We start from the raw sequence: 26,758 nt of genomic DNA on the forward strand, positions 1-26,758 counted from the left end.
AAGATATATTTCTTTTTAATCTCTTTTTACATTTTTCTGTTGTTTCTTCCCCTTTGCAGGTCGACACAGTGGCACAGTTGGTACAGCCACTGCCTCAAAGCACCAGAGAACCAGTTTCGATCATGACCTCGGGTGCTCCCCTTGTGGAGTTTGCACGTTCTCCCTGTAACAGCATTGGTTTTCTCCGGCGCTCCCCTTTCCTACCACCTCCCAAAGATGTGTGGGTTGCAGGTTAATTGGCCTCTGTAAATTCCCCCTGGTGCTTGGGGAGCGGATCCAAAAGTAGGATAACTAGAACTAGTGTGAACGGGTGATTCATGGATCCTGAACACGGTGGGCAGAAGGGCCTGTTTCCATGCTATATCTTTCAATCAATCAAATATCACCCGTTCACACTAGTTCTATATTGTTCCACTTTCACATCCACTGCTTACACTCTCGTGGCAATTTACAGAGGCCAATTAACCTACAAACCCGCACGTCTTTGGGATGTGGGAGGAAACCGGAGCACCCGGAGGAAACCCGCGCGATCACAGGTAGAACGTGCAAACTCCACACAGACTGCATCTAAGTTTCAGGATTGAACGCTTGGCCACTGATGATGTGTGGCAACAGCTTTACCAGCTGCGCCACTGTGCTGTCACTATCTCTAGCAGTTCTTTGTCTATCTCAGTTGTTATGCTGACTGATTACTGTCGCTGTTACTCTGGGTGTGTTGGGGGTGATTAAGGAGGCGATCAGGCTCAACTCCATAAAGTAGCTAGTCACGAGTCTGGCCAACTCCAGCATGTAACATGTAAGTGGCTCAGACAGGAAAACTGCCCCAAACCAACATCTGCCTTCATGTTTTCTAAGTTACCGGGTTGACTGGTGCTTAGCTATGCCTCAAGTGGATAATCTGGCTGTTAGTTAGCTTCTGGAGAAATGCTGCTCAATATATATGTTAGCGGGGATTATAAAAATTGAGTCAGCTTTTTGCTTGTGAATCATAAGGTTGTGAATTCATGCACCGCTGTGGTGACCTAAACTGACGCGAGGGTCCTGAAGGAACACTGCATTGTGGGATGTACCGTCTCTTGGCTGAGATGGCAAACTGAAGTTCCCTCTGCTCTTTCAAGTGGATGTGAATATAGCAGGCCATGAATTGGCAACTCAAATGACCAGGAACAAAGAGGATTACAAAAAGTGGTGGACTCTACCCAGTCCGTCACAGGTATTGATGATTGAAGGGATCTATAGCTGACGGAAAAGAGCAAAGACCCACTCTACTGTGAGCACCCTCTCATTTCACTCCTATCATTGGGAAGAAGGTACAGGAGTACTGAAAACCAGGACCTCCACAATCTATATCCCAACTACCATATAGTTTTTGAACACTACACAACATTTACCTCAACTATGAACTGTGGAGTGTCCATGGTTGCACTAGTATTGGGATTAATAATTTTTGCACGAGTATTGGAGTTAATAATATTTTGCATTTTTGATTGTTATATATTATCTTTGTGTATTGTGTTCACAGGCCTGTTAAGCTGCTGCAAGTAAGAATTACATTGTCATTGGTACATATGTCAATTAAGCACACGACTCTCTCTTGACTTAGGAAGGTAGAAATTGTTCTAAATACTCAACAGATCAGGTAACATCCATGGAGAGAGGAACAAAGTTTCATGTCAGTTCTAAAGAAAATCTGATTCTTCCTCCATGGAAGCTGCCCAACTTTCAGTATATTCATTTTCTATTTTAATTTGTGTTTTAGCAACTCTGCTCCAGATCAAATGCCCAGAAAGCTCCCCCTCTAAAGATGTGAGCAAGCTATTAGTTTATTAAAACTCTAACAATAACTGATCTTCATTAGAAAATCTGTAACCATGAGATAAGCCATCCCAAGCTGCTTAATAGGCCCAATTATCGCAGTTGGTAGAACAGCCTGCCTCACAACCCCAGAGACCTGGGTTTGATCCTGACTTCGGGTACTGTCTGTGTGGAGTTTGCACGGCTTCCCTCTGATGTCAGTTTCCTCCCACATCTCAAAGACGTGCGGGTTCCAGATAAATTGGTCTCTGCGAAATTGCCCCTGGTGTGCAGGGAGTGGATGAAAAAGTGGGATAACATAGAACTTCTGTAAATGGGTGATCAATGGTTGGGATTGACTCAATGGACTGAAAGGCCTTTTTCCATGCTCTCTAAAACTAAAAATTTACACTAAACTACGTATAGAGCTGGTGGGATAAGTGGTCAAAGATCATTTTAAAAGATGGATTATTAAATTACATTTTGAAAGTGCTTCATAAAGCTGAGAACATAAGCAGTTAAAGTCACAGTGACTACCGCCAACAACACTTGGTTAGATTAAAGCTCGTTTATTGTCATCAAGTACGGTGAAGTATAGGTGCAATGAAAAGTTTGCTTGCAGCAGCATCACAGGCAAATAGACAAACACAAATTATACACAGATTATACATAAATGACACACAAAAATGTAAAAGAAAGAAGACTGTTCAAAGAAACAAAATATTAGTGCAAAAGCATAATTAGAACAAAAATCAAGTCCATGGCAATGCTATAGGTGGCCTGTCGTGTTCCGTTATTGATGTAGCATTAACATTGTGCCAGTGGTTGATTGATGAACCTGGTGTTGTGGGACTTCTGCCTTCTGTGCATCTTGCCCAATGATAGCAGTGAGACGAGGGTGCGACCCGGATGGTGGGAATCTTTGTTGATAGATGCCGCCTTCTTGAGCCTTATGTAAATGCTTTTGATGGAGGGGATGTCTGTGTCTGTGTGGTTGATGGACCGGGCTGAGTCCACCACTCTCTGCAGCCTCTTGTATTTTGGAGCATTGCAATTACCCCATCAGCAACGATGCAATCAGTCAGGATACTTACAGACTTCCTGAGTCTCTATAAACTTCTAATATAGTAATGGTGCTGGCATGCTTTCTTCATGATTATATCCATGTTGCTGAACCCAGGACAGGTCATCCGAGATGTTATTGCCCAGGAATTAGAAGCTGCGAACTGTCTCCACAAGATGACCCATAGTGAAAACTAACGTGTGGTCTCTTAACTTCCCTTTTCTGAAGTGAGCAATTAGTTACTTGGTTTTGTTGATGTTGAGCGAGAGGTTGGTGCTGTGGCACCACTCAACCAGGTGTTGTGCCACTCAACAGTAAGCCGACTCATCACCTGTGATTCCGCCAACTGCAGTGGTGACGCCAGTGAATTTTTAGATGCCATTGGAGCTGTGCTTAACCTCACAGTTGTGGGTTTAAAGAGAATAGAGCGGGGGGGCAGTACACAGCCTTATGATGCACCTGTGTTGACAGTCAATGAGGAGAAGTGTTGTTACTGATCAGTTTGTATTATTGTCTCACCTCTTCCGCTAGAATATCTCCCAACCGCGCGCTCCAAGCATCAAGAAGCAACAAACACAAGGAAGTTCACACAGCCTGCAATTATAGAGGCATAGATAGGGAGACTGTCAGTCTTTTTCTCATGGTGGAGATGCCATAGACTAGATGGCGTAGTTTTAAGGGGAGCAGGGCAAAGTTTAAAGGAGATGTGCTGGGCAACTCTTTTGTACATAGAAGGTGGTGAGTGCCTGGAATGCACTGCCAGAGGTGATGATTGAGGGAGATATGGTTGGTGTGTAAGTGGTGCTTTTAGTTAGCCAGATAGATAAGCGATGATTGGAGGGTGTACCCTAAACCTACCTGATCTCCCGGTTGCTAAACACTTTAACTCCCCCTCCCATTCACACATTGAACTTTCTGTCCTGGGCCTCCTCCATTGTCAGAGTGAGGCCCAGTGCAAATTGGAGGAACAACATCTCGTATTTTGCTTGGGCAGCTTACACCCAGCAGTATGAATATTGCCTATTCCAACTTCAAGTAACCCTTGCTTTTCCACTCTCCACATCTCTCCCTCCTTCCCAGTTCTCCAAACAGTCTGACTGTCCTTCATTACATTTTATCTGTTTGTTTTGCTGTTACCTTCTCCCAGCTAACAATGGTCTATTCTACATTTCCCTTAATCTCCACCCCTTTTGTCTTGTTTTCACACCTTATACTTCCTTACCTGTATCTCCCTCTCCCCTGACAGTCTGAAGAAGGGTCTCAACCCGAAACGTCACCAATACCTTGTTGTCCAGAGATGCTGCCTGTCCCGCTGAGTTACTCCAGCATTTTGTGTCCATAGAAAACATAGAACATAGGTGCAGGAGGAGGCCATTTGGACCTTCGAGCCAGCACCGCCGGGAATGAAGTGAATGGAGGGATATGCTTCATGTGCAGGCAGAGAGGATTAGTTTAACTTGCCATAATATTTGGTGTGCACATTGTGGGCTGAAGGGGCCATTCTATGCCTTGTGTGTTTTTATGGCTGTGCATCATTCTGATGCAGCACAGGAATCTGTATTTAACTTGGGCTACAGGAGCAACATCAGAGAGGTTGGCTGAGGAACAGACATGAACTTCTGACCTAGTTTGGACCTTCTGGAAAATGGCTTGAACCTTGCAGTTTGGCGGCTGTGCACACATTCCCACCGCTCCGAGGAAGAAAGTGAAAGGATTTCCATTAAAAAAAAAAAAAGTTTCCTTTACAGCTCCAGTTCCTTCGTTTCCTGAATTTGGGGAGGGGGGGGGGGGGGGGGGGGGGGGCAATTCCCAATACCTCTTTCATAAATCTCCTGAGGCCCCCAGAGGTAGCACTTCGCCATCAGTTTGTGTCAGTCAGCCTTTGCCAAGGTTACAGACAGAGGAAGTCAGGTCGCCAGGGAGAGGCCACGTGCACCGTTTTGTAAAGCCCGTTTGCAGCATTCCACTGTGCTGAATTTATTTCTCCTGCTTTCTGGTTCGAACCTTTGAGGATGGTAGGGTGGGAGAAATTTGCATATTTAGAACTAGACGCCAGAGATAGACCCGAGATGTCACCTGTCCATTCCCTCCACAGATGCTGTGTAGGAAGGAACTGCAGATGCTGGTTTATACTGAAGATAGACACAAAATGCTGGAGTAACTCTGCGGGTCAGGCAGCATCTCTGGAGAAAAGGAATAGGTGACATTTTGGGTCAGGGCCCTTCTTTAGTCTGAAGGAGGAAGGATAGGTCACCTATTTATTTTCTCCAGAGATGCTGCCTGACCCAATGAGTTCCCCCAGCACTGTGTGTTTCGTTCAATATTCTAGCATCTGCAGTTCCTTGCAGAGGAAGTAATTGAGAGGTATTCTAATAACATTTAAAAGAGGCTTGAACGGGTACATAGATCGGAAAGCTTTAGAGGGATATGGGTATATGAGTCAGTGACGGACAATGTGGACTAGCTGAGATGGTATGCATGGCCAAGTTGGGCTGAAGGGCCTGTTTCTGTGCTGTATGACTCTCCTAAAGGAAATTCCCTAAAGCTGTAATTACTTCTCCATGGTTTGGTTTGGTTTAGTCTCGTGCAGAGGGAGAGCATGGAAACAGGCCTTTTGTCCCTCTGAATTCACGCCGACCAAACGATCACACATTTACACTAGCTCTTTGTTATCCAACTTTCTCATCGACTACCTACACTGTAAGGGAAATTCACAAAAGCCAATTAACCTACAAACCTGCACGCCGTTGGGGTGTAGGAGGAGATCGGCCCACTTGAAAGTGAGGAACACGGGGAATGTGTAAGCCACTCATCGCTGGAGTCTGGTTCTGCAAACATTCCCAGTTAATGATCCTGAAGAGGAGAGTAGGTGGAACCATTGCTGGTGGATGTGAGCACCATCGGGCCACAGTTAGACACTATATTGGGAGCTTCTGCGAGAGACCACAAAATGATCTCAGCAGGAAATGGGAATGCAGTGCAAGGTCAGGTCGATGTCAGCGGTTTTAAAACAGGGCAATAGAATTCCAGAACAAGTTACTGGAAGGGGACTGAGGAACAGGGATTTGTGGAAGAATACACTGATTTATCCATTGAGGCCAAAGATTATTGCTGAGGAACCTAATAGATGTTGGCAGGATGGACCAATGGATTTCCACTCCCATGGCACGATATTCCAAGGAAGTCTTGCGAGCGGAAGGATGTAATAGGAACCCGAGGGGCAAATTTTTCACTCAGAAAGTGGTGGGTATATGGAACGATCTGCCAGAGGAAGTAGTTGAGGCAGGTGCTATAACAGCATTTAGACAGGTACATGGTTAGTAAAGGTTTTAAAGGGATATGGGCCAAATGTGGGCAAATTATACTTGCTTAGATGGGGCATCTTGGCCTGTTTCTGTACATTGTGACTATATGAATTCAAATCATAGTGTTTCCTATCAATATGGTATGGATAAAGAGCTGCAAATGATTGGAAATAGATTAGTGAAGGTTATTTAATGTCCAATGTGAAATCGTCATTTTGTATGCGTTTCATTTGTAACAGCAGCTGCTGATATAAACCTTGAGTGCCAATGCTGGGAATGAGTCCCACCACCCCTCCTGCCCCCTCCCTCAACACCTCTCAATGAGACATGCTGGAGAGGGTGTGGGGGGCTGGGGGAGTGAGGGGGTCCAACTGGCAATATAATTACTTTTGGCAATGCAAGGAACTGCAGATGCTGGAATCTTGTGCAGAGCACAAAGTGCTGGAGGAACTCAGCGGTTCAGGCAGCATCTGCGGAGGGAATGGGAAGATGACATTTTTTGTTCTACAAAATGATTGTAGAAGGGTTGAGAAAGCTGGAAAAGAGTTGGGGGCAAGACAAAGCTTGATGGCTGGATACTGATGAGGGTGGTTTGATTGGCAGATGGGTGGAGCAAGTAACAAAGGCTAGAGATGGAAAGGAGACAAAATGGCATCAAATGAGAGAAGAGGAGGGAAATGTAAAGCTAGAGGGAGGGACATAGATGGAAGGAGACAAGAAGCGGGGTCCGGATAATGGGAAGAATGTGGCTCACCAGGGTGGGGAGGCCAAAGGAAAGAGAGAAAGGGAAAAAAAAGGGGTGTGTTACCTAAAATTGGAGAATTCAATGTTCACACCACTACCCAAGCAGAATATAAGGTGTTGTTCATTCAGTACTAATCAATTGGTAGAATGGGTCAGAATGATCTTTCCTGAAAGAGAGTGGCACTGAGGAGGGTGAGAGAGGAGGGGGGTTGATGCTGCATTGTATGGTCTCTTGGACTGGAGAGTTGAAGCATGATGATCGTAGCCCTAGGTCTGTCAATGAGACGGGAAGAGAACTTTCCTCTTTGGAAGATCACAACTCTTGGACATGTTAACGCAGAAGCCTGTGTGCCACATCACTCATATGAGGTGGTGGCATATGGAGGTGGGTGGTGGAGGGAGGGGGGGTGGGAGAGGGGTGGGGGAGGGGGGAGGTTGGGAGGGGGGGGGAGAGATGGAGGTGGGAGGTTGTGAGGGGAGGTGGAGGGGGGGGAGTTTGGGGGGGGGGGAGTTTGGGGAGGGGGGAGAGGTTGGGTGGGGGTGGGTGGAGTCTGAATCTCCTCCTGTTAACCGTGGGCGCTTTGCTTTTTCGGTCAATGTGCCTCTCACTGCTGATTTTCCAAGCCCACTCTCTCCGCTGTAACTGGAACCATGTGGGGCATGTTAACAGCCTGGGGGTACTCCAGGTTTTACCTGCCATCAATCTCCCCATCTCCCTGGGGGGGGGGGGGGGCTGTTCCACCGTGATTTCCTCTCGGCTCGTAGTGTTGCCGTGGGAAGCTGAACTGTCGAGAGCTTGTGCTGTCTGCCCCCCTCCCCTTCACAGAGCGGTCTGAATAAACTGGGAGAAGCGTAGATTAAACAAAAGAAACCTCTGAACTGGTTTATTTAATTGCTCGGCCTAAAATAGTGCAGCTGGATATATTTTGTTTAAGCACGATCAGCATTTCTGATAATGAGGCAGCGCAGACAGTCCACAGTCAGTTGGGTTATTAACTCCAGATGTTGCCTCATATTAAGCAGGCTCTGTGAAAGGAAATGGGGACTTCTCAATGTCGTTTCACAGTTGCCTCAGCTCCAGACTAAACCTCGGCTGAGCGTAAGATTTAGGGGGAAAAAAGTGACTTGCTGGAGAAGTGTATAAGTTATCGGTGAGAGTCTGGCTGGAGCAGAGCTATAATTCACGGTCCTGTCATTCGGAGCCGCGTTGTGTTGGTTGCAGCTCTGCGGAGGGCGCGCCGCTCGGCTAGACAGAAGGAAATTTTCAACTTTTGCACTCCTGCAGCTGAGAGTGTGCTGATTTGGCAGCTGAACGTGGCTGCACCGGTTTCATTGCTTCCTCGAAAAAGATTAAAAGGGTGAGATTCAGCCCAGACATTGTACCTTGCACAACCTTTCACAGAGTACAGGCACAGAGTGAGATCCCTTTGAAGTGCAGAGACGGGTGTCAGAGGGAAAATAAAGACACAAAGTGCTGGAGTAACTCGGCAGGTCAGGCAGGCAGCATCCCTGTGGAGATGACGTTTTGGGTAGGTGACTGATGTTTCAAGAGAGAGTTGGATTTAGCTCTTGGGGCTAACGGAATCAAGGGATATGGGGTAAAAAGCAAAAACAGGGTACTGATTCTGGATGATCAGCCATAATTATAATGAATGGCTGTGCTGGCTCGAAGGGCCGAATGGCCTACTCCTGCACCTACTTTCTATGTTTTGGGTCGGGGTCCTTACCCTTTTTCATTAGTCTGAAATGTCACCTTTCCAGATCAAACCATGTAATCACATGCCAAGGGCAACCAGGGATTGGCCATGAGTGCCATCTTGCCACCAATATCCTCTTTCCACGGGGAATCATCTTGAAGGAGGTGCTGGGTTTCTCAACAAATACTTCAGGTCTTTCCTTGTCAATGGAGAGGATCTAATTCGTGATTCAGGTGGAGCTAAAACAATTGCTCAAATCCAGTGCATTTCACTTCAAGATGTGCCTTCTGCCTGCCGTGCTGGTCCAGAGTCTGAGTTCCAGCTGAGAAGTGAGCACTGCGTGGACTGATTCAAAGTCTATTACTCCAACGTCTGTTCCACTCGCTCGTAGAGGAAGCGTGTTTGCCTGTGCTGCCTCAGGTGAATATAGCTTAGAGATACAGCACAAAAACATGCCCTTTGGCCTGCTGAGTCCCGCCGCCCCACCAATCACCCGTTCACACTAGTTCTGTGTTATCCCACTTTTACATCCACTATCTACACGCTAGGGGCCAATTTTGCAGAGGCCAATTAACCTACAAACCCGCACGTCTTTGGGATGTGGGAGGAAACCCACGTGATCACAAGGACAACTAATTGGGAGCTCATTTTAATGTTATTCGGTTCGTCTGATTGCCTGCCTGGCGGTGGTTGAGATTGTCCCCCTACCTGGCAGCACCTGGACATCCATCTTCTTCAACTCAACATGTCTGGGTGAATGGGGTGACCAGCCGGCCTTATTTGGTGCTGTGACATCATCCATCATGGGGCACTTCCGTGGCAGCCATTTTTCTGTGATGTCACAAGCTGTACATGCCTGCCGTTTATTTTGAAGAAAAACAGCTTGATTGGCTGGAAAAATGAATATTTTACACTCAAGCCCACTCAATTTTTAGTCAATAAAAGGAAAGTTTCAGCATGAAGGAGAATTAAAGCATTGTGAGTGTCACATTGGCACAGCTGCCTCGCAGCACCAGAGACCCGGCTTCCATCCTGACCTCTGGTGCTGTCTGCGTGGAGTTTGCACGTACTCCCTGTGACCGCGTGAGTTTGCTCCCGCATCACAAAGACGTGTGGATTTGTGTGTTAATTAGCCTCTCTAAATTGTCCATCGTGTGTTGTAGGGAGTGGTTGCAAAAGTGGGATAAATAGAACTAGTGTGAATGGGTGATCGATGGACTCGGTGGGCTGAAGGGCCTGTTTCCATGCCGTGTCTTTCAATCAATATGCAGGTTTAAATTGACTTTGACAGCAGTTGGTGGGATGGATGTGTGTAAGTGACCTTTCCTCACAGAATGCAGTGCAGCCCATGCCAAAAATAAGGGCTTTTCTCTGCCGATTGTGAATTGTGGGAGCTGCAGGCCTCCACGACTGACTGACTAACTCCAAACTCAAGTTGCAAGCGACTACCACCGAGGTTCAATGGCAGATCCCGGTTATTTCAGCTGCCGACGTGGACCTTTGTGAGTTGTGTTTACACAATTGCCTTTCTGTCCATTTGTGTCAGCGACAAATCTCACCCCAGGGTCCTTCTGTCCATGGCCGTTTATCCACATCGTAGATTTGTCCATCCAGTGAGCAGCAGACTAGACAACTGAGACTGGATAGACACAAATTGCTGGAGTAGCTCTGTGAGTCAGGCAGAACCTCTGGAGTAAAAAGGACGGATGACGTTTTGGGTCAGGACCCCTCATCAGACTGACTTCTTCAGAAAGGTCCCGGCCTGAAACGTCACCCATCGCTTTTCTCCACAGATGCCGCCTGATCTGCTGAGTTACTGCAGCACTTTGTGTCTACCTTTGGTATCAAACCAGTATCTGCAGTTCTTTGTTTCAACAACTGAGAGTAGGATGTCACGCATGTTGCTGGGGCTGACTGGCAGTCTATGGAACTACTCCAAGTGGTCTTGGACTGACCTTCTTCCAGTAGTTTTGTGCTTCCCCTTATTGAGATTAGTTGCTTTTTCTAAATTCCAGACTTACTTAATGACTGAAATTTAAATTAAACAGCTGTCATGGTAGGATTTGAACTTATCTTTCTAGGTCACGCTGGCTGCTGGTTCAGTAACTTAACCACTGCATCACCATTGCACATTGCAGTTGGAGTCCATTTTACTCGTCCCACCTCGGTCACTCCTTCTTCTCCCGTCCAGCAGAAGATACAGAAGCAGAGGAGTCATGCCCCTGTCCCACTTATGCCCCTGTTCCACTTAGAATACCTGAACGGAAACCTCTGGAGACTTTGTGCCCCACCCAAGGTTTCCGTGCGGTTCCCGGAGGTTTTTGTCAGTCTCCCTACCTGCTTCCACTACCTGCAACCACCTGCAACCTCCGGAAACCGCACAGGAACCTTGGGTGGGGCACAAAGTCTCCAGAGGTTTCCGTTCAGGTTTCCTAAGTGGGACAGGGGCATTAGAATGGACCCTGAGTACAATGCACTATGGTGGTACAGTGTAAGATTGCAAAATCGAAAGCGCGCACCACCGGTCTCAGGAATAGCTTCTTCCCCTCCGTAATCAGGCTTCTGAACGGTTCTTGCCGACTCACCTCTACCCCATTGAGGTGATTGGATGTTGTCTGCCAAACTGACCTATATTCTGCACACTCCATCTTCCCTTTTACTCACCCTATAGATTGTATTTATGTTCGGCATATTGGATAGCATGCAAAACAAAGCTTTTCACTGTACCTCAGTACACGAGACAATTATGAACTGAAACCTAACCCTGTTTATTATTCCTTCCTTAATAAACACTGGTGGAAACAAGTCATTTGTTGATTGCAAACTGATCCTCACTCCTGCTTCTTAATTACAGAGATGGGTCATATTTACCAGCTGTGAGGAGTTTGAGGATGTGAGACGCATTCAATTTCCTTTCATTCCATAATTGATTCAAGTTTGAAGATCTTTTTCTGGTTTATTAGGTCGAACAGTACAGCACAGGAAGAGGCCTTTCGGCCCACAATGTTTATGCAGCATATTAGGCCAAGTTAAACTAACCTCCTCTGCCTGTTTGTATTCCATCCATCTCTGCATATCTAAAGTGGTATTTTGAACACCACCTTTGTATCTGCCTCCATCACCACCAGGGCAGCCCGTTCAAGCACCCACCACTCTCAGTGTAACACAACTTGGCCCGCATATCTCCTTTAACCTTTGCCCCTCTCATTTTAAAGAGGCCATTGTTCTTGGACATTTCCACCCTGGGAAATACATTCTGGCTGTCTACGCTATCTATGCCCTTCATAATTTTATATAATTCTATCAGGTCTCCTCTCAACGTCTGGCGTTCCAGAAAAAACAAAACTGTTTGCCCAACCGCTCCTTGTAGCTAATACCCTATCCAGACAGCATTCTGGTAAAACTCCTCTGCACCCTCTCTAAAGCCTCCACATCCTTCCTGCAATGGGGCAACCCGAACAGCACACAATATTCCAAATGCATCTTAACCATCCTATAAAGCTGCACCATGACTTCCTGACTCTTATACTCAAAGAGGGTTTTTGTAGCATTATAAAGTTATTGAATAAGACTTTGCTGTTCACATTCGGTGTTTCCCACCTCTTGCATTCCTCCATCTCAGGAGCACAGAGAAAGGTGTCTAATTGCACATTTTTGCCACATTACAGGAAAAAGAGAAGAAATACATGCTGCCCCTGGATAACCTGAAGCTGCGTGACATTGAGAAGGGATTTATGTCCAGCAAGCATATATTTGCTCTCTTCAACACAGAACAGAGGTGGGTCCACCCGGATGTTGCAGTGTCTGATTTAAAGTTGCTTGTATGATGGGAAGGGTGGAATGAAAAGGTGTTCCTTCCAGGACACACAACAACTGATCCTGTAGATAATATCACACAGTTGATGCACATTCATGTTGAGTTACCATTGTGTAGATGGGATTTAATCTCTTCTTGTAGTGTTGCTGGCAGTCAGATTTAAGTTTACCAAAAGGCTGAGGAAATGAAAGATCTTGACCAGCCAGCCACAGTTTAATGCTGAACGACTCCTTTTCACTGTAAGTATTTGCAACTTGTCTCAAATGTGGTGTATTTGTTAATTCATCACTTTAAACTTACTGTTGACCCGAGCAGTACAATATTTCAGAGCCTCTGACCATTTTAGTGCGATAAATCCCAATGTTGAAATAAAATGTTCCCGCAACATCCACCTGGATATGGATTTGGCTGAACTGATTGGAATTGTACTTAGGGGAGGGGAATGAATGAATGAGACTGGATGAAAAGTTTAACGGATTAGTAAGAGGGATTGACAGGATAGCACAGCGGTTCAACTGGTAGAGCTGCTGCCTTACAGCAACCAGGGACCCGAGTTCCATCCTGATCTCAGGTGCTGTCTCTGTGATGTTTGCCCTTTCCCTGTGACCGCTGGGTTTCATCCTGGTGCTCTAGTTTCCTCCCACATCCCAAAGACCTGTGGGTTTGTAGATTAATTGTCCTCTGCAAAATTGCCCCTAATTTGTAGGGAGTGGATGAGAAGGTGGGAAAGCATGGAAAGAGTATGAATGGATGGATGACCGATGGCTGTCTTGGACTCTGTGGGCCAAAGGACATGTTTCCATGCTGTATCTTTCCATTCACTAGGATTCCTTAATGTGGTAGTTTGGAGTCTGGCTCTAACTGGGCTATTCATGCTGATGGGGGGTCAAAGGAAACATTAGTGTAGAAGTCCCAATTGGTGAGGTTCATGCTTCATCTCCTTGGAATACATTCCTGCCACACTGCGTTTGTACCAATGTCATGAATGAGATAAATGAGAGAATCAGACTGTACCCTAGCTTAGGGAAGGGCTGTTCAGATGCTTGATAACAGAGGGGATGAAGCTGTCACTGAGTCTGGTGGTGCGCACTTTCAAGTTTTTGTATCTTCTGCCCAACAGGAATGGGGAGAGGGAATGACCAGGGTGGAAAAGGTCACTTATTATGCTGGCTGCTCTCCTGAGGCAGCGTACAGTGCAGAAGGATTCAATGGTGGGGATTCTAGACTTGAGTCGGTTTTGCCCTCTATATACAAGAGCAACTTGTTCCCTGCAGGAGGGTCCTGACTGGAACCGCCGTCTGTCCATTCCCTTCACGGATGCTACCTGATCCACTGAGTTCCTCCAACTCTTTTATGTTTTGCTCAGGATTCCAGCATCTGCAGTTCAACACGTCATCGGTTTTTTTTCTTTAACTGTCCTACACCCTGAGTTACTCAAACAACACTAACAGACCATTGCCGACAGCAGCCTCCCTTCTCATGGCAGTGGCTGACTGCATTCTCCCCTCCCCACCACCCGATCCTAATTGTGTTTTAGTTTACAGCTTGCAGTTTTCCCGATTTATAGCCTTCCTCTCCTTTTCTTTCTGACAGGAATGTTTACAAGGATTACCGGCAGCTGGAATTGGCGTGTGAAACCCAGGAGGAAGTGGACAGCTGGAAGGCTTCATTTCTTCGGGCTGGTGTCTATCCAGAAAGAGTTGGAGTAAGTATCCTGAAGTACAGGTGTGTGGCTGTGTATACCTGAGTGCATTGCTGTCTTTAGACCTTTAACACATGCATTACATCTACATGGGTAGAATGTGCAGACATAGCTTTATAAATTCTATATTTGCATGTACATAATATATCTCTGTATCTCTAACTAATTTCATGTGCATATTCATTATATGCTAATGTGGCTTTTGTATATTACATGTGGACGTATTTACATGTGTTCTAATAAAATTGGTCACCTGGCTATAGGAAGGATGTAATTTAATGGGAAAGTGTGCAGGGAAGATTCACCAGGATGTTACCTAGGCTTACGGACTTAAGTTATAGGGCGAGGTTAGATGCACTGGGACTTTTTTTCCTTGGAGCGTAGGACACTGAGGGGTGACCTTATTGCGGTGAACAAGATCATGAGAGGCATGGATAAAATGAATGCTTTAGCTTTCTTTCCAGGGTAGGGGATTTTCAAACTGGAAGGCATAAGTTTAAGGTGAGAGGGGGAGAGATTTAATGGGGAACCTTTTTCACTCGGAGGTTAGTACATATCTGGAATGAGCTGCCAGAGGAAGCTATAGAAGTGGATCCAATGACAACTTTTAAAAGACATTTGGACAGATACATGAGTAGGAAAGGTTTAGAGAGATCTGGGCCAAATGTAGGCAAATGGGAGTAACCCAGTTTGCCAACTTGGACAGCTTGGACCAAGTGGGCCGATTAGCTTGTATTTGTGCCGTACAATCAATGATCTAAGTATGTCCGAGAATCCCAAAATAAATTACACTAGCAAACAGACTTTGCCAGGAATGTTTGTTTGGATTTGTCCTGATACAAAAATAATTACTAAACTGGTTTGCTGGTTTTACAAAATCATGGTTGTTTTCATTTTCTTACTTTCAAGAACTAGAACCGGATGTTTCTATTTATCCACCACGTGCAATGCTGGCAAGGCTAACATTTATTGACTATTTGAGAAAGGTTACAGCAACTTAAGTGGGGGAATAGGACTGGTGGGAATACTTGCCCGCACTCGATGGGCCAAATGTTCTCCATTATGAATAGAAAAGGTTTAGAGGGATATGGGCCAAACACAGGCCAATAGGATTTGATTCGATTCTGGGTCTTGGTCAACATGGGTGAATTGGGCCGAAGGGCCTGTTTCCATGTCGTATGCCCGTATGTTGTAGGTAAACATCAAGAATAATGTAGTTGCCCCTGAGAAGGTGTTGCTGAGGCACCTTCCTGAACGGCCACCGTCATTTTAGTGAAGGTGCTCTCGTGGTACTGTTGGGGAGGAGTTAGACCTGGCAATGAAGCAGGAATGGTGACATACTGTTAGGATGATCTTTCTCTCGAACAGTGATGTTCTTGTGTGCTCTCTGTATTTGTCTCTCCTGGTCATAGTTGACATAAGTTCAGAGGTTAGGGCAATATAAGTGAGTAATTCCAGTGCGTTTTCGGATAGTTCATCCTGCAGGCACTGTGTACCCTAGGAGAGGGAATGAGTGGTGGATGGTTTGGCAATCAAGTGGGCTAATGTTCCCCAGGGTCAATCTTCTCAGGTGTTAGTTGAGGTATATTCATCCAGGCGATTGGAGAGTATGCCATCACACCCATGACTTGTGCCATAGATGACGGAAAGGATTTAGGTGTCGGACAGACAATGCTGCTTATGTTGAGACTCCTGTTGAATTTCTGGTCAATGGTGATTCGTAGGATATTGATAGTGGGGTTCCTGGTAACATTTTGAATGTCAATGCAAGTGGTTGGATAGAGATTGTCAATATAGAACATAGAGCAGTACAGCACAGGATCAAGCCCTTCAGCCCACAATGACTGTGCCCGATATAATGCCAAGTTAATCTAATCTCCTCTACCTGCAGGTGATCCAAATCCCTCCGTTCCCTGCGTATCAATGTGACTATCCAAAAGCCTCTTAAATGCCGCTATATTATCTGACCCCACCACCACCCCTGGCTGTGTGTGTGTTCCAGGCACGCATCACTTTCTGTGTATGAAAAAACTTGCCCCGCCCATCTCCTTTAAACTTTGCCTCTCTCACCTTAAACCTAATGCCTTCTCGTCTTTGTCATTGCTACCCTGGGGGAAGAAAGGCTCTGATTGTCTATCCTATCGATGCCTCTCATAGTTTTATTGCAAAAATGGTGAGACGTCATTTGCTACATTGGCCCAAACTTTAATATTGATTGGGGCAGATTTATGGTAGAACCTGCTGACAAGGAACAATGAGTCATCCCGGGGCACGTGCATGTTTGCAGGTTAATTGGCTTCTGTAAATTGTCTCTAGTCTTTGGGATAGAACCAGTGTACAGGGATCGCTGGTTGGCAGGGGCTTGGTGGGTTGCCAGGCCTGTTGCCACTTTCTATCACTAAAACAGGGCTTAGATGAATAGCTATCTTGTGGCCTGGGGTGGTGTAGTGTGGGTCACACCACTGGCTATTGTCCCAAGGGTCATTCCTGAGGAAGGTCAAGCACTCATGGGAGGAAGGTCAAGGCACTCATGGGAGGAAGGTCAAGGCACACATTGAAGGAGGGTCGAGGGACTCATGGGAGGAAGGTCAAGGCACTCATGGGAGGAAGGTCAAGGCACTCATGGGAGGAAGGTCAATGCACACATTGAAGGAGGGTCGAGGGACTCATGGGAGGAAGGTCAAGGCACTCATGGGAGGAAGGTCAAGGCACACTGGAGCAAGGTCAAGGCACTGAGGTCAAGGCACTCGTGGTTCTTTTCTCACCACCATTGTTAGTTTTCGCTCAAAGAACAATGATTTCACTGTGGAGTCCTATCCACCCAACGCCATCAGGACCTGTAAGCTTTGCTGATTTACCCTTTGGATCATATGTATGTTGGGAAGGTGATGGACAGATGGAATGGGACTGAGGTCTATTATTGAGTCCTTCTTGACTTAACTCTGTACAGTCCTGTGTCTTGATGCTCAGGCAAGGTATTTGCTTCTTGTACCCAATATTAGTAGGAGGAATGGCAATAGCTCCTTACTCTCCATCTTGCTTCTAAATAGTCTGTTTAGCCAAAAATAGCAGGAGAGGAGGAAAGACCACTTTTCCTTGACAGAGGACCCTGTAATTAAGGGATATCAGTTTACGTTAATGGCGAGCAGCTTTGGAAGGAATGTTTTCCCAGCCAAAGGGTTAGGAAAGTGTCAAGGGAAGGACAGCAAGATCTTTCATTGCAGCTGTATTTCACCTTACTCGTATATATGACAATGACCTTAACTTGAATTTGAACAGGTACTAGCTGTAAAAAACTTCATGAAGGAAAAAGGAAAGATTGAATAAATTCCTGCTTAGTTTATGTGTTAGTCATAGCTCTGTTGGTGTAAATCTTGCATCTTTAGACTTTAGATATGCACAGTGTAAACCAGCACGAGTCGGCACCAGCCAGCAGTCACCCCGTCACGCTAGCACTATCCTACATACTAGGAATAATTTACATTATACAAAAGCCAATTAGCCCACAAACCTGTTCGTCTTTGGAGTGTGGGAGGAAATCAGAGCACCTGGAGAAAGCCTACGTGGTCACAGGGGGAAAGTACAAACTCCATACAGACAGCACCCCTAGTCAGGATCAAACCCGGGTCTCTGGTGCCTTAAGGCAGCAACTCTGTGCCACTCGGTCAGAGGTTGGAGATTCAAGTCCAGAGACTTGTGAATGTAACCCTGGATGACATTTAGGGGCAGGATGACGAGTTGATTGAAAGATACAACATCTCCCTGTGACCGAGTGGGTTTCCTCGGGGTCCTCCGGGTTCATCCCATATCCCAAAGACGCAAGAGATTTTAGGTTAATTGGCTGCTGTAAATTGCCCCTCGTCCGTACGGAGTGGATGCGAAAGTGGGATAACGTAGAACTAGTGTGAATGGGTAATCGATGGTCAGTATGGACGTGATGGGCCGAAGGGCCATGCTGCTCTCATTCAATCATAAATTCATGAGATGTCATCTGAAATGATTTCACTATAATCTAAAAGAAGGGGCGAGGAGAGTTTTCATGTTAGGATTTCCAAAGCCATTTGTTCATACTTAATCATTGTGGTTGCATTTATTGGCTGGTGGGCTATTTACTGGCAGAACGCAAGGGAGCCTGTTCCAATTCCCGACTTGTTTCTGTGCAAGAGAGTGTTCAAAAGCACCAGGGACTGGTGTCTGGAGTGAAGGCTGCCACACACTCAACAGGGAAACTATTTAGGATGAGTCAGACAAGCTCGCCCTCGGCCTGAAACTTTACGTGGAAATATTTGTCTAGGCCCACCCCCACGTCCAGCTCCCCACTGACTCTCCCTTCTTTGAATGTGAAATGATGCTGCTTGATTGAAACCTGGCAGGGTCCATGCCGAAGGCTTTAGCCTGGGACTCTATACACGACAGGAAGCTCTTGTCAGTCTTTCCATGCAGTTCACTCACTTGCTAACATCTGGTCGACCACACTGCAGTCCACATCACTGCTTCATTGCAGCACCACCGTGACCTATAAACACTGATGGCACGGCTCAAGTTTCTGTTATTTTTTTAAAAAAGCAAAACACACACACAGGCACACACAAACAATGACACACACACACACCTACATTTTACATCAAAGATAAACAGAAGAATGCTGGAGACACTTCCCTGGGCTGTCAGCCTCTGCGGGAGGGTGATAGGGTGGACTTGGTGGGCCACTGCCTATAAGACCCTTCCAAAATATTAACTGTTCATTTACTTATTCTAAATAAAGTGACCCCTCAGTCTATAGTAACTCAGAGGGTCAGGCAACATCTCTGGAGGGCAAAGATATGTGACGTTTTGGGTCGGGACCCCTTCTTCAGAGAGATTGTAGGAGGGGAAAGATAACTGGAGAAGAGGTGGGAGCAGGTCAAAACCTGGCAAGTGATAAGTGGATACATCTTTCTCTCTCTTTTTCTCTCTCTCTCTCTCTTTCCAGTCTCTTTACATTCTTTTTCTCTTTCCCTTTTCTCAATCTTTTCCCTCTCCCTTTTATTTTTCTCAACCAATCCACATTTCAACATTTCTCTCCCTGCCTTTCCTCCAACTCTTTTTACTGATGACATTGCAGTGTTTTTCTTTGTGACGGGACAGCATACTGGAACTTAAAAAGTTAAACTGGATTTTGAGGAATAGTGCTTTGTTTTGCATGCTATCCAATCGGATAACACTGTACATAAATACAATCAAGTCAAACTCAAGTACAATAGGTAGAGCAGAGAGGAAGATACAGAGTGCAGAACATACTTCAGGGTATTATAACGCACCAGTTCCAGAGGCAAAGTCCAGGATCTGCAGTGGGGTAGAAATGAATCAGACTCTACCCTAGTTTATGGAAGGACCATTCAGAAAACTGATAACAGGGAGGGCATGCAAACTCCACACAGACAGCACCCGAGGTCAGGATCAAACCCGGGTGCCTGGTGCTGTGAGGCAGCAGCTCTACCAGCTGCACCACTGTCAGTGTACACAGAACAGGTTGCCAGAGGAAGTAGTTGAGGCAGGTACAATAACACATTTCAAAGTCATTTGGTCAGGTACATGGATAGGTAAGGTTTATCGGGATTTGTGCCAAGCTCAGGAAAATAGCACAAGCTTAGATGGGGCATCTTGGTCGGCATTGATTAGTTGGGTCGAAGGGCCTGTTTCAATGCTGAAACACGACAGATAATGGACCTAAATTAGGCTGGAAAACTAAAGGGTCTCGACCCGAAACATCGCCCATTCCTTCTTTCCAGAGATGCTACCTGTCCCGCTGAGTTACTCCAGCATTTTGTGTCTATCTTCAAACTAAAGACCATAGTGCCCATTGCACGAGAATTTTTGATTCTCGCTCAGTAACTGTTTGAGATGTCTATTATCCTTGATGTTTCATTGTTACATGTCCCTGACTTTAATTGCATTACTGTTATTACAATATATATTAACGATTTAGATGAGGGAATTAAATGTAACATCTCCGGGTTTGCGGATGACACAAAGCTGGGCGGCAGTGTGAACTGCAAGGAGGATGCTATGTGACTGCAGGGTGACTTGCGTAGGTTGGGTGAGTGGGCAGAAACATGGCAGATGCAGTATAATATGAATAAATGTGAGGTTATTCACTTTGGTGGCAAGAACAGGAAGACAGATTATTAACTGAATGGTGTCAGGTTAGGAAAAGGGGAGGTGCAGCGAGACCTGGGTTTGCTGGTACATCAGTCACTGAAAGTAAACATGCAGGTACAACAGGCAGCAAAGAAAGCTAATGGCATGTTGGCCTTTATTGCGAGAGGATTTGAGTTTAAGAGCAAGGTGGTCCTACAGCAGTTGTACAGGGCTCTGGTGAGACCGCATCTGGAGTATTTTGTGCAATTTTGAATTCCTAATTTGAGGAAGGACATTATTACAATTGAGGAAGTGCAGCGTAGGTTCACCAGGTTAATTCCCGAGATGGCGGGACTGACATATGATGAAAGAATGGGTCGATTGGGCTTGTATTCACTGGAATTTAGAGGGATGAGAGGGATTCTTATAGAAACATATTAAATTCTTAAAGGATTGGACAGGCTCAATGCAGGAAAAATGTTCCGGATGTTGGGGGAGTTCAGAACCAGGGTTCCCTCCCCCCCCCCTCCCCCCTCCCCCCCCCCTCCCCCCTCCCCCGTCCTCCCTCCCTCTCCCCCTCACCCTCTCTCTCTCCCTCCTCCTTTCCTAACATCTCCATACATAGCATGGCATCAGACCTGGTCTGATCATACTCCTGGTGCTTTGTTGCCAGAGAGACACATCTATTTTCATACATGTTTCCTATTACCGTTGAGTCTCCACACAGCAAACATTTATCACTGGACGGTGATTCATAAATCACACCATCACTCAATAGTTCAGCCCAAAGATCGTGGTTCAGCCCAAGGTCCAGAGTGGTGGATGGTGGGAGTGCAGGGGTCCGAATATTGTGGGAGACATCGGAACTGCAGAAGCTGGAATCCTGAGCAAAACACAGAGTGCCGGAGGAACCCTGCAGGTCAGGCAGCATCTGTGGAGGGAATGACTAGTCATGTTTCAGGTCGGGACTCTTCAGATTAATTTTAGTCAGGGGTAGATAGCTGAAAAAGAAGTGGGGTGGATCAAGTGATAGGTGGATGCAGGTGAGGGGGAAGGTGGGTGGAGTAAATGACAAAGGCTAGAGGTAAAAAGGAGATAAGGAAAGAAAAGGAGAAGTGAAATGTAAAGCCGGAGGGAGGCATATGTTAAGGTGAAGGGGAAAGGGAGAAAGGAAAACAAGGGTGGGAATGAGGTAGAGACGGAGAAAGGAGGGAGAGAAGGAGAGACAGAGAGAGGGAAAAGAGGGAGGGAAAAGATAGAGAGAAAGATGGAGAGGGAAAGAGGGAGAGAAAGAGAGAGGGGAGGGAAACGGAGACGGGAAGACAAGGAAGGGAAACGGAGAGAGAGAGAGATAGATATAGACAGACAGACAGAGGGAGGGAATGATGGAAAGAGGTAGAGAGGGAAAGACAGAAATAGGGAGAGGAGCGACAGAGAGAGACAAGGAGAGGGGGATTCAGAGAGACAAGGAGAGACAGTGAGCTGGAGAAAGTGGTAGTGGGAGAGAATGTGAGAGATGGGAAGAAGGAGAAATGAAGAGAGAGAGGGAGGAGAGGATTGATTCATTCCTCAGCCAGAGTAAACGTGGGCCTAGTGAGCTCAAAGCATCACAAAGCAGGGTAGTCCCAAGTCAGCCAACAGAATTCCTGCGGCAAAGGCTGACATTCTTCAGATTCTGGCTGTGACGTGGACAGTCCCGTGGACTGTGAAACCAACAGCCTACACTGGAATTAACTAACTTCAACAGCCTTTTGTTTGGCTTTCAATCTTTGAATTGATTTCAGGCTGAACAATGCTGGGGTTCTAGCTGTTATGATGCAGGGAGTCAAATGCCACTGAAATCAGCTAAAGATGCGTTTGCATCATTGACTGAACACATTCGAATTTTACTGCAGCAGATTCAGATTCAGACTAGTTTATCGGCACATACCCCAGGGTGCAATGAAATTCCGTGTTCACATGAAGCCCATAGAGTATACGGTGTCCACAGTAATGATAGATACTACAATAAATACAATGACGAATGTGAAACAGCAGAATGGTGCGCAGATTGGATGCAGAAGAATATTAATGTACAACAACGGAATAACTGAGTCAGGTAGAGTTAAGAGTGAGTGTGTGTGGCAGCACCTCCGGAGAGAGGGTGCGGAGAGGTGACTGGTTCAGGAGACGAGTAGCAAGTGGGGAAGAACTATTCTGAAGTCCGGTTATCCGAGCTTTCAGGCTCCTGTATCTTCTCCCAGAAGGTTGAAGAGAGAAAAGGGAAGGGAGAAGAGGGGAAAAAGGTGACAGGGTTCCTTTGTGACACTTCTCGCCTCCCTGGTGCAGCGTGCCTTGATGATGGTCCGGGTGGAAGGAAGTCCAAGAGACTGGGCCATTACCAATCTTTTAAAGCACTTCATTGGGGTCACCGATGGAGATACTGGCCGGTAGTTATCGAGACAGGTTTACTTTTCTTGGGGACTAGAATGATGGAGGTTTCCTTGAAGCAGATAGGGACAGTGGAGTGTTGAAGTGAGAGGTTGAAGGTGTCGGGCAAAGACTGTGGCCAGTTGAATGGTGGACGATTTCAGAACCCACATGGGACTTCATCCGCCCCGGCCCGGCCCGGCCCGGCTGCTTTCCGAGAGTTTACCCTCGTGAAAGCAAATCTGACTCCTGTCAGGATGGAGAAAAGGAGGGAAACGCCATGGTGGGACACTCTTTGCCAGGTCGGAAACTGGGGGCAAAATACACCAAATTCACCCGGCAGAGAAGCGTCGCTGCCAGATTACCTCTGATTCTGGCTCGTGGCCATCATTATGTTCAGCCCCTGATAGCATCATCAGCAATTACACATTTTAAGCAATGCTGAAATACTTTTTGATTTATATATAAAGAGAGAGGGACATTCCCGGTCAGAGTTATCAACTTCATCATCAGCATTTAAGCCAGCGTAGAAGAAACATCCTCCAGGGCTCCCACTCTCGATTGCTTGCCATTGTCGTAAAGAGAGGAGAGGGCAGGGTGACTCTGGGGCAGTGATGTCCTCTGTGACCAAGCAGTCGTACGAACATAAGCCATAGAACAAGGCAGTATAGGAAGGTCCACAATGTCTGTGCCAAACATGATGCCAAGTTACACTAATCTCCTCTGCCTGCACGTGATCCATTTCCTTCCATTCCTTGCATATCCATGTGTCCATCTAAAAGCGTCACAAACACTACAATCATATTTACCATTACTCCCAATGATACATTCCAGGCACCAACCACTCTGTGTTAAAAAAAAAAAAAACTTGCACTACACATCTCCATTAAACTTTGCCCCTCTCACTTTAAAGCTATGTCATCTAATCTTTCACATTTCCACACTGGGAAAAAAAAATTCTGCAGTCTACCCTATCGATGCCTCTCAACATTTTATACAGTTCTCTCAGGTCTCCCCTCAATCTCCGACTATGGAGCGAAGGAAATAGGCAACGTTTCGGGCCGAAACCCTTCTTCAGACTCGAAACGTTGCCTATTTCCTTTGCTCCATAGATGCTGCTGCACCCGCTGAGTTTCTCCAGTATTTTTGTCTACCATTCTGGTAAACCTCTTCTACATCGTCTCCAAAGCCTCCACATCCTTCCTGCATTGGGGCGACTAGAACTGCACCCAATATTCCAAAAGCGGCCAATCTTTGCAGTAAATGTGATAACATTGTCTCCTTTATCTGTCCACTGTGGATGGCTTGATTATATTCATAGATAAGCTTTTCTTTGACTGGATAACACGCAAGCAAAAGCTTTTCACTGTACCTCAGTACATATGACAATGATGATAAACTAAACTAAAAGAAGCAAAGTTCTATCAAACACGTGGCAAATGAGGCTTTGTAAAAAGGCCCAAAACAGAAGAGGGACCAAGCGTACCAGAAAAAGAAGAGGGAACAAGAGGAATAGAAGGAAACTACCAGCATCATTGTTTAAGAACGAACTGCAGATGCTGGAAAATCGAAGGTAGACAAAAATGCTGGAGAAACTCAGCGGGTGAGGCAGCATCTATGCTGCCTCACCCGCTGAGTTTCTCCAGCATTTTTGTCTACCTACCAGCATAATTGGTTGACAAAAGTGCTATCTATGGAGCAGAGGAATATGCAACCTTTTCGGGTCGAGATCCTTCTTCAGACTGTTGCAACCTTTTGGCGTAGAAAATGAAGGAGGCGCTGGAATTCTGAAATTAACATGAAAGCAGAAGATGCGGCCTTTGTTGCAATGATTGTTTAGGCTCTTGTGGGTCTTGTGACATCGGTTTAGTTCCAATGCTTAGCTTGTCCATTCGTTTGATTTGAATTTCTTTGCTCCTCGTTGCTAAATGGGTGATTAATTCAATACATGAATTTTCTTCCTCCTTTAATTGGTTAAATTTGCGTCACCTTTGGCCAGGATATGGAAAATGTAAGTAGGTTTCTCTCTCTTCACCTCCTCTCTGAAACAGAACCAGTTTTGCTCTCTCTTTCTGATTTCAGAATGACCAGCAGTTGGATTCCTTACTTTTTCTTGTATGTTCTAACTCTGGTGTTGCCTGTGTGTCTGTCTGTCTGTCTGTGTTAGATTTGCATGACGTAGAACTGTCTTTTGTGCTTTGCCTGTGTCTTTGGTGTTTATCTCATTGAAGTTTTCCTAGCCTTTGATTAGTTGCATGCCCAGTTATTAGTGTAGTGCATGTCCATGTTAATGTGTGTTCTTAGCCTTGGTATTCATGACAGAGGGGGAAGCTGCACTAGAAATGACTGGGTTGCCAAATGCCAGGCTGTGGTCACAACCAGCTGAGCTGCCTGTTGGCATTTTTGCAACAGTAGTTGTTCTGCACAACCCAGGTAAATGTACCTCCATTTATTTAACAACCACCTGCTTCCATTCAGTAATCCGAGGTAAACTAGTCACTCCTGTTTAAGGAAAAAACAAATCTTACAGTCTAACCGTTCAAATGCATCCATGATGTTAACATCTCATTCCACACCCAGTGGTGGTTTTGTTTCGCCAGTTATGGTCCCACACCTTCAGCCTAGTGGTGTTGGTGACACGATTATTATTTTCAAAAGGCAATCAGCTATATCTGGATTCCCACACAAGTCACATGAGGGGTGTGGCTGCTCTTGAACAATGCTGGCTGGTATTGGGTAGTCTGAGTCAAAGATCCTGTAGCGGAGCTACAAGATCATCGGTCTGAGTGGATATTGCCTTGCATGCAGGGCTGGCCTTAGGAGGTGCGGGGCCCAATTGGGAAATATTTTGGTGAGCCCCAGGTTCCCAGCCAAGGTCTGCAGAATCAAAGAAATACAAATAGACTTTATATCTTTATGGTAGAATGGAAAGTAATTAAAATGTGCGCTTAAAAAGTGCCTGCGAGTTAATGGACCAAACTAAGCTACATTTTAATATAACATTGCATGCATGTAAGCCTACAAGTAACAAACAAAATGTGTAGATCACCTCTGAAAAGTACATAGCTACAATACCATGTTTAAGAAGGAACTGCAGATGTTGGAAAATCGAAGGTAGACAAAACTGCTGGAGAAACTCAGCGTGTGCAGCAGCATCTATGGAGCAAAGGAAATAGGCAACGTTTTGGGCTGAAACCCTTCTTCAGACTGATGTGAAGAGGTGGGAGAGGAGTGGGAAGAAGAAAGGACAAGGAGGAGCCAAGAGGGCTGAGGGAGAGCTGGGAAGGGGAGAAGACAGTAAGGACTGCCTGAAATTGGAGAAGTCAATGTTCCTACCGCTGGGGTACAAACTGCCCAAGCGAAATATGAGGTGCTGCTCCTCCAATTTACGGTGGTCCTCACTCTGCCCGTGGAGGAGGCCCAGGACAGAAAGGTTGGATTTGGAATGGGAGGGGGAGTTGAAGTACTGAGCCACCGGGAGATCAGGTTGGTTATTGCAAACCGAGCGGAGGTGTTCGGCAAAGCAATCGCCAAGCCTACGCTTGGTCTCACCGATGTAGATCAGCTGACATCGAGAGCAGCAGATGCGATAGCTTGGAGGTTGGAGGAGGTGCAGGTGAACCTCTGTCGCACATGGAACGACTGTTTGGGTCCTTGAATGGGGTCAAGGGGGGAGGTAATGTGACAAGTGTAGCATTTCTTGCGGTTGCAGAGGAAAGTGCCCGGAGAGGGGGTGGTTCAGGTGGAAAGGACGAATTGACCAGGGAGTTACGGAGGGAGCGGTCTCTGCGGAAAGCAGACTGGGGGGGGGGGGGAGATGGGAAGATGTGGCAAGTGGTGGGGTCCTGCAAAGAGGCAGGCATAGCTAGGGCCCATGCGTGTGCCCATAGCTACGCCTTGTATTTGGAAAATACAAATACCACTATTCGTTACATTGTTTTAGTGACTGTGAAATGAAAAAAAACATTAATGAACTAGATCCTGGAAAACCAATAACTATTGGCGAAAAACCAGTCCAGGCATTAAATTTTGGGCTTCAGCCCCATCCTACCCTTTGAGCTTCTACCTCATCCTAACTTAGTTGTGTGTGTGTCTTAGTTGTGTGTA

At 46.0% G+C, this 26,758-nt stretch overlaps 1 protein-coding gene across 1 annotated transcript in view; it reads left to right on the forward strand.

Annotated features, from left to right (window-relative positions):
• Positions 1-26,758, forward strand: part of LOC129711798 (dynamin-1) — a 136,448-nt gene that overhangs the window by 102,134 nt on the left and 7,556 nt on the right. Inside the window, exons 16-17 of the mRNA XM_055659733.1 lie at positions 12,272-12,381; positions 14,014-14,125. Coding sequence (XP_055515708.1) covers positions 12,272-12,381; positions 14,014-14,125 — 222 coding nt within the window. The remainder of the gene's footprint in view (positions 1-12,271; positions 12,382-14,013; positions 14,126-26,758) is intronic.

Source organism: Leucoraja erinacea, chromosome 31 (assembly GCF_028641065.1).
Source record: "Leucoraja erinacea ecotype New England chromosome 31, Leri_hhj_1, whole genome shotgun sequence".
Classification (NCBI taxonomy): domain Eukaryota; kingdom Metazoa; phylum Chordata; class Chondrichthyes; order Rajiformes; family Rajidae; genus Leucoraja; species Leucoraja erinaceus.